Source organism: Alexandromys fortis, unplaced genomic scaffold (assembly GCF_014885135.2).
Source record: "Alexandromys fortis isolate MF-2015 unplaced genomic scaffold, M_Fortis_MF-2015_v1.1 scaffold_70, whole genome shotgun sequence".
Lineage (NCBI taxonomy): Eukaryota > Metazoa > Chordata > Mammalia > Rodentia > Cricetidae > Alexandromys > Alexandromys fortis.
This window is the reverse complement of record NW_026067955.1, coordinates 7,633,216-7,644,095: the sequence shown is the minus strand read 5'-3', so window position 1 is coordinate 7,644,095 and position 10,880 is coordinate 7,633,216. Positions and strand designations below refer to the sequence as shown.

General features: G+C 51.1%; 1 protein-coding gene across 9 annotated transcripts in view; it reads right to left on the bottom strand.

Moving 5' to 3' along the window:
- Megf11 (multiple EGF like domains 11) overlaps positions 1-10,880 on the bottom strand; it is a 330,639-nt gene that overhangs the window by 78,030 nt on the left and 241,729 nt on the right. For all 9 annotated transcript variants that reach the window (XR_007593522.1, XM_050151800.1, XM_050151803.1 and 6 more), the window contains exons 6-7: positions 2,926-3,172; positions 1,262-1,382 (exon numbers count right to left, since the gene is read on the bottom strand). Coding sequence is in view for 8 of the 9 variants with exons in the window: in XM_050151800.1 (XP_050007757.1) it covers positions 1,262-1,382; positions 2,926-3,172 (368 nt within the window). In the remaining variant the exon portion in view is untranslated. The remainder of the gene's footprint in view (positions 1-1,261; positions 1,383-2,925; positions 3,173-10,880) is intronic.

Genomic DNA, 10,880 nt, shown 5'->3' with positions numbered 1-10,880 from the left:
CCAGCGTCCTAAGCGCCCCCCCCCCCCCCGTCGAGAAGCACCCTTGAGCCTATAGATGTCCTTCCTGGCTGCCCTTGGGTGCTTGGTGTTGAAAGCCTCCTGAAATACCTGGCTGTACTCAGCAGGCCTGTCCCTGTCCCTGGAGAGGCAACTGAGCCTCTCCTGAAGTGGGACATGTTACGGGGGATACAGTGTGGAAGGGCAGCCTCTGAGGCTGACAGCCTTTCCGAGGCTTGGGAGCCATGAGCCTGGGAGGTGCTGACCAGGGGAGCCTGGCAGCTGATAGGAGGCTGTGGCTAGCCTGTGATATCCAGGGGTATAAAGCAAGCTGGTACAAAGGCTTTGACATTTGCCAAGCACCGTGGATATGTAATCATACCCGAGGATTGTGCCTACCATGCTAGGCAACCCAAGCAAGGTTCACTGAAGGTAAATCATTTGTGTCCATGGGGAAGCTGAGACTAGAGACTGGGAGGTTTGTCGGGGTAGCTTCGGACATGTCACCCGAGGGAAGGCCTCCATGGGTGAGGCTATATTTCCATCTGCTTCCCACAGTGGGGGTTCCCAGACTGGAAGCCTGTGCTGGCAGTGGCTGCATCAGAAGTACCTGAAGCACCTGGGAATATAACAGATTCTGGGGGCCACAGAGTCAGCATGAATATGTGAGCTAGGGTAATGTTTCACAAATCCAGCTGAGCCCTACCCTGCTGTGGTTCTCTTGCCCAGATCCTGCCACACCTGAAACTCATTTGGATACCCAGACCCAAACTCAGAGCTGATTTTTTTTAATTAAAAATATTTTTTTTCAGCAAGGTCTCATGTAGCCCAGGCTGACCTTGAACTTGTTATGTAGCTGAAGATGCCCTTGAGATTCTGGTCCTCTTGTCTCCACCTTCCAAGTGCAGGAATTAAAGGTCCGTGCTACCAACCCTGGTTTTATGAGGTGTGAGGGATGAACCCAGGATCATGCCTATTAGGCAAGCATTCTACCAACCGAGATACGTGTCCAGCCCTAGACAGAGCCAATTATATGAGGAAAATTCAACTCTGTTGCCGGTGAGAGACCTCTGACTCAGAGAGGCTAAGTAACTTGCCTTAGATCACACAGATCCTAGACCTGGGGCTCTTCATTGCTAGCGAGTGTCCCATAATGGCTCATGACTATAGATGTGGGTAGAGAGATGAATTTAGTTTTTCACGGTCTTGTGACGGATGCCAAGTCTTCTTATGATGCCCACCTACATCTTGAGGGTCCACCTACCGTCCAGCCTGGAGGGCAGGCACACTCTCCAGTGATGTGGTGGCAGGTGCCCCCATTTTGGCAGGGGCAGCGTAGTTCACAGTGAGCTCCATGGCTCCCAGGGGGGCACAGCTCCTCGCAGCTGCACGGAGAGGGAGAGTCATATACAACAGTATTCCCAAGAACGTCCTAGAGCTCAAACCCAGGGTTCCCTAGTGAGCCTTGTCTACGAGGACAACCTTGTCAACCCCTCCACCTGACACCTAACTCCTCCCCCACCATGGTGGTGAATGAGGGCAGCAATCCGCCTACCTGCCAAATTGAAGGCCTGAAACCCTGCACCTTAAGAATGGATGTTCTGATCCCCGCCAGTAGAGGGAGACAGATCTCAGACATAATATATTGAACTGTAGGGTACTTGGGCCAACCCTTGAAAATTCTGGGCAGGAAGCTGAAGGGATCTTCCCTAAAAAGACAGTCTTACTTAGGCCTTGAAGGTGAGACTAATTTCACTGAGAGAGTGCAAGGACATGCCAGATAGATGAAACAGCAAGACCAAGGGGCTAAAAAGTGGCCTTGGATTTTGTCTTCAGAAACCTGCCATGGCTGCTGCCTCCTCTTCTTCCTCCTCCCTCTCCCTTTCTCTTTTAAAGATTTATTTCTTTGTGTATTTTATGTGTATGAGTGCTCTCTCTGCATGTATGCCTGTATGCCTGATGAGGGAATCAGATCCCATTATAGTTGCTGGGAATTGAACTCAGGACCTCTGGGAGAGCAGCTAGCACTCCTAACAACGGAGACAAATCTCCAGCCTCTGAAAATGTTCCTATTTTCAAAGGAGGGAGTCAGATATTCTGAGACATTTCCTTTCCAGACTCTGAAAAGCTCCCAGTTGCCATGAGTTGGGGGGCAGCACTGTGGGAGCAAGGGGAAGGTCTGCATCACTGCCTTGGGTCTCATTCCAAAGGCCATGGCTTCAAGCTCGAAGGCCCTGGGAGCCCAGACATCGGGACAGGAAAGGCTCTCAATCCAAGAAGTCTTGTAGTCAGCATCCTTGGCTGATGCCTAAGGATCCAGGAAGACTCTAGAGCCTTCAGCAGGGCTGGAACAACACCAGTCTTGGCTGTGAGAGTGTCAGCTACGCTGTCTTGGGGAGCCCCTAGCAGTGTGGCTTCCCCAGGGCACAGAAGTGAGGGGACCAATCAGCACATGATATATCAGTTGGGCTCTTACCAGCCCTATGCCTCAGATGTATTAATTCGGATGTGGCAAGCAGAGGTATACTGGAGTGGCCAAAAGAGAAGGCTAAGCTCACTTCTGTGTCCCCTAACTAGGAAGGGCCCTCTGACAGGTGACTCTAGTGGGACTCATGGCATGGATATGAGACTTGTGTACACGAGGCCTGGATACTCACACACTGCTGCACTTGGGGTCAGAGGGCAGATTTCACAAGCTCTCATCTTCCTACTCACTAGGCTAATAAGTTGCCCCAAAGCCTTGAAAGCTCCATGACAGCCCCTAGGCCCCAGCACTGTCCTGCTCCAAACCAGGGTCATCCAGGCCACGCCTTTCTCTCCCAGCCGGGCCTCACCTCTCCTGGCTCCATCCCATCCCCCTCCTTTCCCCACCCCTGCAGTCCTGACCTCTCCCTGGCCCCACCCCCAGGTCACGCCCTCCCTACTCACTAGACACCGGTGTAGCCAGGTGCGCAGAGGCACTCGCCAGTGCGCGGGTCGCAGCTGGCGCCGTGGTGGCACTGACAAGGCAGCTGGCAGCCCTTGCCGTGGGTACCCGGTGCGCAGAGTTCCTCACAGCGCCAGCCTCGGAAGCCAGGGGCGCACACGCAGGCGCCGGTGATAGGGTTGCACAGGGCGCCGTTTTGACACTGACACCGATTGCTGCAGTGGGGACCCCAGTGCTCGCTGTCACAACCTGCAAGAAAGGACGTGCAGAGTCAGGGCTTCCTTAGAACGAGGGTCTACACGACCTTACCATTTCTATGATCCCTGGAGAAGAGGCTGCAAGGGGTGGCTGGAAAGAATCCTTGGCATTTGGGGATCTCCTTTAGGCTCCACCAATCCACCAAATGTTCACCGGAGTTGAAGACGGTACAACATCAAAGGACCCCCAACCCAATTTCAATCGCTGTCACTGCCTGGCCCCCAATACAAACTCTGGGAAGCTCTCCTTGGTTGGTCCGTCTCTAGCCTTTCTCAGCAGGACCTTTTCTCAGTACTCCTGCCCTCTCTCTTCTCTGGGACCCTGTTCCTCTCAGAGCCAGCTGGGCCCAGCAGCACGTCTGTCTGAACCATCTTTCTCTCACTCCTTTACTCAGGATGGTTTCTTCCGACTCACTGTGCCCACTCCTGGCTCCACCTTTCAGCTCTCCTTTCCCTCTTCCTCCCTTCCAGGAATCCCTCCAGCCCCTAGTTGCTTCTTCAGTTCAATTTCCTCAGTGCCTCAGCGCCTTCAGAAAGAGCAGGAGAAAACAAATGTATCCCTGGGAAGTAACAGCCAGCCTTGGAGATCTTTCCCTGTAATTAAATGTTTTCAAGACTGATGGCTTTCCGGAAACCTGCATTCTAAGCCACAGAAGGGATAGAGCGACCCAGAACCCCAGGAAGGCTACCCACGGTTGTCACCTCCCACTTTGACCCTCTCTCTCAGTGCATTCAGGACACAACAAAAATAAGATGCCCCCCCCCCCATAATGGGATTTTTTTTTTTTAAGTGGGAGTGGAGGTTAGGTACTGACAAGCACAAATACTGTTTTAGAATATCGAAGGCAAGAAAGATTGCTTCCAGTTAAGACAGTCAGGTGAAGGTTCCTCGTTGCAAGTGGGCAGTGAGAGATGGCTCAATTGTCTGCCTGCCAGAGGACCATCTGTCTTACTTTCTGCACCAGAAGTCCCCTGTTTCCAAGAGCACCTCAGTCCTGGGCAAGCAGGGACAGAGGACAACTTTGCTGCCTGTGGGCACAGATGGCCAGCTGATCCTCGTACCCCAACTTTCTAGGATTTTGATACTCAGAGGAAAGGGGGAAGTGAGCAGCATAGAAAGGGTGTCCCTGGGTGTGCCACTGTGACCTGGGACAAAGTGGCACTCCGGTGATGAGCAGGCCCAAGAAGGCAGGGTTGGCATAGCCTGTGAGTACGCTGGGGTTCCGCCAGCATCACCCATTTTACACAAGTCTCTCCCGATGGCTGATTGGGTCAGTATCCGGAAGCTCGCAGCCATCCTGCAGTAGATAGGCCCACTGAGTCTCTGATCCCACCACCTCATCTTGGCTCACTCCTTCATCCGTGCCCTGAATATTGATAAATACAGACTGGGGCTGCCAAACTATCAATGGGCATTGCCCTCTGTCTCCCAGTCCACTCAGAGTGACAGCTCCGCTCACGCTGACAGCGGCTCACAGTGGCAACAGTGGAGTGTCCCCCAGCCCACCTTCTGTCCAGGAAACCTTCCCAGGGAATGTAAAGACTGATAAAACTATCCACTGTGTGTGTGTGTGTGTGTGTGTGTGTGTGTGTGTGTGTACTCTCTCTCTCTCCTTCCCATTTTTGAATGTGTACATATGCATGTTTGCAAATCTATGGGCTTTTTTGCATGTGTGCGTGCTATGCATGTGTATGCCCAAGGAGGCCCAAGGTTATGGCAGGAACCTTTCTCAACCCTTCTTCAGTGAGGGCCGGTCTATCAGCCAAACCCAGAGCCTGTGGATATGGCTAGTCTTGCCAGATGGCTTGTTCTGGGATTCCCTGTCTCTGTCTTCTGACGCTGGAAGTACAAGCAGCCTCCACACCCACCAGGCATTTACATAAGTTCTGAGGATTTAGACAAGTGCTTAACCAGTGAGCTGTTCCCCACTTCCCCTCTGTCTCTATCACCAAGCACATGTAGTTAGCATTCAATGTGTATGTGCTAGGATTCCATTATCATAATGATAATCATATTTAACTTTCCCCATGTGCCTGGCCCCTTCCTGGAAGTCTTAGAGGCATGAACAGTATTCAATCCTCATAGGCTTCACTTTCTTCCCTACTTTATAAACGGGAAGATAAAGGATCGTGGCAGTTACGTGATCGTTCAGATTCTAACAGGGCAGCCAAGGCCCCCTGATTCCAGGTCATTGCTCAGGCACACAGACACTTGCTGGGGATATTCCAAGAGGGGAAGCTTGGGGGTGGCGCTGCTAACAGCAGCTGCAAAGCCGAGGTGGGCGATACCACAGAGATTGGCTTCTTCCTTTCTGGTCACTACTGTGAGCAGCTTCAGGACCTAGACAAGCAACGCCCCCAATACTTTTGGGGCTACAGTCGCTGTATGTGATACTGGGTCAGACTAAAGTTAGTAGCGTCCCTTCATGTCTTGCTGGGCATCCCATGACATTTTGCTTTTCAGGTGCTTATCCATAACTCCACGATAGTCTTCTTTTCTGTTTTGAGAGAGGATGCCGCCATGCAGCTCACGTGGGCCTCAAACTCACACTCTTCGCTTGGCCCCCAGAGTGCTAGGACTGTGGGCGTGAGCTGCCATGCTTGGCCGTGGCCTCCCTTCTCTCAGGAATAGCCCAAAGCCAGTAGGTGACGAAACTGTGGCCAGGGTAAGGAGGGAGAACGTTGTCACGGGGTCTTGTAGCTGCTCTCAGTCACTTCCATTCCTCTCTTGTCAGCTGAATGTTTCCCAAGTACCTAGGAGGGCTGTGTTGTGGAAGGCTGTGCTCCAAGCATAACCGACATTACTATCTTCATGAAGCAGCTGTGACCACTTGCAAGGGACCATGGAAACCAGGCCTGATGGTGTCCCCTCACAGAGGAGGGGCAGCTTCCAGTTTCTCCTTCCTACACCTCCTCCCAGCTGTGTGTACTTCTGCCCCAGATGCTTGGAGTCTTGAGGGGTGCTGGAGTATACAGGAGCTAACTGAAGGGGGGACTCCATCTACGCAGCTATGAGGAAGTTGCCATCCATCCAAGACAGAGTGAGACCTTTCAGTGATGTGGCTGCTTTGGCCCCCTAAGCTCCTGTCCGTGACCCCCTCATTCATGTTCTGGAATTAAGAACATGTTTTGTTAAGTTGGTCTTTGGTGAAACTGTGACTTTGGTCCATTTGTAGAATCTGTTACTTTGTTGCCCTATCTCAGGTAAGAAGACATTTGCTCATGTTTGGCCAGGAAAGTTCATACATGCTTGACAGTAACCTGCCCTCTCTGGAGAGAGCTGGTTTGTCAGGGAGTGGGTGGAGGCAGAATCACAGAATTCAGCACTTGATAACAGTGCAAGAATAAAGGTGGCTTAGGACTTGGTTGAAGTTATGAGAACACAACCCTGGCTCCTCGCACTACAAATGGATGTGCATATGAACATGTCTATAATTGTGTCTCTGTTCATGAAGCCCCTAAAGCCATAAGGCAAGGCTAGGGAGATTGTTGCTGGAGGCTGTTTGTTCATTTTTTCGACCACCCTGACTCGAAATAATCACACAGAAACTCTATTATTTGCAAAACTGTTTGGCCAATAGCTTAAGTATATTTTTAGCTAGCTCTTATATCCTAAACTAACCCATCTCCATTAATCTGTGCATCACAACGAGGTCGTAGCCTACTGGGAAAGTTTCATGGGACTCCAGCCGAGGTGTCTGTCTTCCTGTCTCCTGCAGTGGCTACTTGGCTTCTCTCTGACTCTGCCTACTCTCTCTATATATATCTCTTTCAGCCTGGCTATATCCTGTTAGTCCACTGGCCGAAAGCAGCTTTATTCATTAACCAATAAAAGCAACACATATGCAAAGGACTTCCCACATCAGGAGATGGCTCAGTGGTTGAGAGAACTTGCTGTGAAAGCAAGAGAACCTGAGTTCAAATCCCCAGCACCCACATAATAGCCCAGTGTGCAACCAAGCCCACTTTTGTGGGGCAGAGACAGACAGACCTGTAGAGCTCACTGGTTAGCCAACTTAGATTCAGATTCAGTAGGAAACTGTCTCAAAACTAAGGAGGAGAGCGAAGCCAATGGGACGGCTCATCAGGTAAAGGTGCTGGACAGCAAGACTGAAGACCTGGGTTCAGTCCCCAGACCTAAATGGTGGAAGGAGAGAAAGATGTCCTCTGACTTCCACACACAAACTGTGGCATTTACACACACATACATACACACGCACACATATGCACACACACACATGCACCACACACACATACACACACACATATGCACATACACACAGGCAAAAAGAGACAGAACGCCCTCTTCTAGCCACTACACATATGTGCAAAGCACACATGTATACACCCCAGCTGCATTGTGTCCAAGCAGGAAAGCATGGAAGTAAACAGGAAACACAGAGACAAAGGAAGTGCGGCCATCGGAGGATGGACACATGGCCCCTGGCAGCCAACCCGGCAGGGAAAAGGTGGGCTAAGTCAAACAGTTCTGACCAAGGAAGCAGGGAAACATGTCACCATAGCAGAGAAATGTCTCCCCAGAGTGATTCAGTGGGAAAAAATGTTAGGGACCACGGTGATCAACTTTAGTTATTTAAAATTCACTTAAAAATTTCTCATTCCCCAGCGATGCTAGGGAAATGAGGCAGAGCCAGGAGAGCCAATTATCTACTCCGCAGAAGGCAAGGAGAGCAATCACTCCGCAATTACAGTGTGGGCCGGGGTTGTGTTCCTCCACACTCTGCTCAGTTTGGCCAGGCCATGTCAAGCCCTCACATAGGTGATTGTTTTGTTTTTGTTTGTTTGTTTTTCCTTCACTCTGTCCCAGACTCTGCCCTCTAATTATATTTGGCTTTTGCTGATTGTTCAGCTTCTCTGGGCAGCTATGCAGAGCTTAAGGGGCATCCAGAGGTGCATGGCCAGCAGCTCAGGCCCCTCCTAGCTGGCCCCTTCAGATTCATGGATCCAGCCTGTGGGCTCCTGCGTCCTCACCATGGGGAACAGTTTTCCCCAGTGACTTTACTATGGACAGGCATCTCAGTTTGTAGCCACAGTTGATGGAGCTTTTACTATGATGGAGGTTTTTTTTTTTTTTTTTCCCCCATACAACCAGGCTGTGTACCAGAGGTGCAAAGTCAATTTTTCTCTTTTAGGGTCATAGATACTATTACTATTTCCATTTTTCAAACAAGGAAGAGAGGCTCAGAGAGGATGAATAACGTATCCCAGGTCACATAGCCAGGAAGTGACTGGGAGTCTGGGCTGCTGACACCCGCTGGGTAAGGGCTGCTGTCAGTGCAGGGGGTGTAGAGTGCTGGCAGCTAGCCTGGGCTTGACCAACCAACACTGATAACCCACAGAGATAACCACTAAGACCGTAGCTCAGCTACAGCGGGCCTTCCCCATCTGCACGAGGACACGGCATAAACAGAGTATGGCGGCACACACCTGGCATCCCAGCACCCAGGAGGTAGAAGCAGGGGGATCAGAAGGTCAAGGCCATCCTCAGCTACACAGTAAGTCTGAAGCCAGCCTGGGGTACATGAGACACTGTCTTGAAAAAGAAAAACTCCACATGATGAAGGGCAGAGGGCTGGTCCCACCAGTGCCTTGTTTAGAGTTTGGCTTATGTGTAAATCATGGTCCCAAGCTTCCCACAGCTGACCCTATTTCTGATCATTTCATTCTCTTCAGTGAAGGCATGGACTTATTAATATTCCTCTGTTGTGTTATGTGGCATAAAATCCCCATGTTAATCACTTATGTACACAACCCGATAGTATCCATCAATGTGCTAACATTAACACTATCATGTTCAACTGCCTCCAGAGACGCTCCAGAGCCAACTGCAGCGACTTCCCACCTTCCCTTCCAAAGTCCCACCTCGCTAGGCACAAAAGAGCTGCCTAGAGGCCTAGAGACCTTTCCCTAGACAGTGGGCCTTAAACTGGCTGTACCCCGGCATCTAGGGAAGGCACAAAGAAACTCTCCCACAAAGCCTTCCCCTGATCATTTATTTCCTTGAGACAGGGTCTCATGTAGCCCAAGTTGGCCTCAAACTCACCACGAAGCTGAGAATGACCTTGAACTTCTGATCCTCGCGCCTCTATCTTCTGAGTGCTGGAGTTACAGGGGTGTGCCTCCACACCTAGTCTATGCGGTACCCAGATAGAACCCAGGGCCTCCTCACAGCCTACAAAAGCTCTGTACCAACTGAGTGAGCCACATCCCTGGCCTCTCTCCCACCACTTTGACTTAACTCATGGCCAAAGGCAGAGGGCTCAACAGAAGTCTGCTTCCCTTTGGTCCTCTCGGGGAAATAGGCAGGAGGATGCTGAGTTAGGGTAGGGGATGAGGGGAGAAAGATGTCCCTCCCGTTTCACAGCCAGAGCTCTGAGATCCAATAAGGGGCAGTGGCCACTGTGTGGAGTTTAAGGGGCTCCTGACCCTGAGGGAGGACCATCCCAGTTGACAAATACAGTGACTTCCCAGGGAGCAAGGCCACATGTCACTGGGCTTGTCCTAGTCTACACAGCCAGGCTCTCTCTCTGGCTGAATCACTGGACTCCTTCTAACCCCAAACCTCAGTTAGAGGGAGGAGGGATGAAGGGATGAGTCCCAGCTGATGTCGTGCAAACCTGGGCAGCCCCCAGACCTCTCTGGGCCCGTTTGGTTTTCATACCTGCCAAACGACAGGCTTGGATTGGTACTTCCATCCTGGAGTCAGCACTCCTCAAGAAGGTACCTGAAAATCGAGGCACCTTCCAAATGCCTAAGGGGTCCTCATCCAGAAACTGGAGGAGGCAAGTGCTGGGTTGATGTGGGAGTGATTTCTTATTAATAAAGAAACTGCCTTGGCCCATTTTATTGGATAGAAAATTAGGTAGGCGGAGTATACAGAAGAGAATTCTGGGAAAAGGAAGCTGAGTGAGTCGCCATGATGCTCCCGCTCCAGACAGATGCAGGTTAAGATCCTCCCTGGTAAGCCAGCTCGTGGGCTACACAGAATATTAGAAATGGGTTAGAACAATATGTAAGAGCTAGCCAATAAGAAACTGGACCTAGCCGGACCAGGCAGTGTTTGAAAGAATACAGTTTCTGTGTAATTATTTCTGGGCATAAGCTAGCCATGCGGGCGGCCGGGTGCCGGGACGCAGCCCTGCCGCCGCTCCAATTTCAACACTGGGTCTCTTTCAGCCCTGAGCTTGTGATGCTAATTTTACCCACTTGAGAAATGGGCCAGAGCAGGCAGGGTAGCTACTTGGCTCTGAGCGGGCTCATTGCTCAACTCTCCTCCTCCATCCACTTAGATGGTTGGAAATCACATATCCACAGACCCACGTACCGTAGATTAAAACTCAAATCTCCAGACACTGTGCCCGGTCTTGGCAGACACTCAGAGCATGGGCTTACACCGATGTACCATTAGCTACCCCAGTTATTCTCTCTATGGTACTTACATACACTATCTATGGCCCCCTTAACCTCCAGAGGGACTGGTGCTCCCTACAGCCAACGCTCAGTGCACACTGTGCCTCCATGCCCCTCCATCTCCTGAGACGGCAGGATGCCCCCCAGTGGCTACACGGTAAAGAACTGGAGATTGAGAATGAGACCAGTGGGCTGCATCCATCCAGCTTTCTGCATTCTAGTACACCAGCTTCTGGGAGGGGAGACGTTCATGTATTCACTCATCAAAC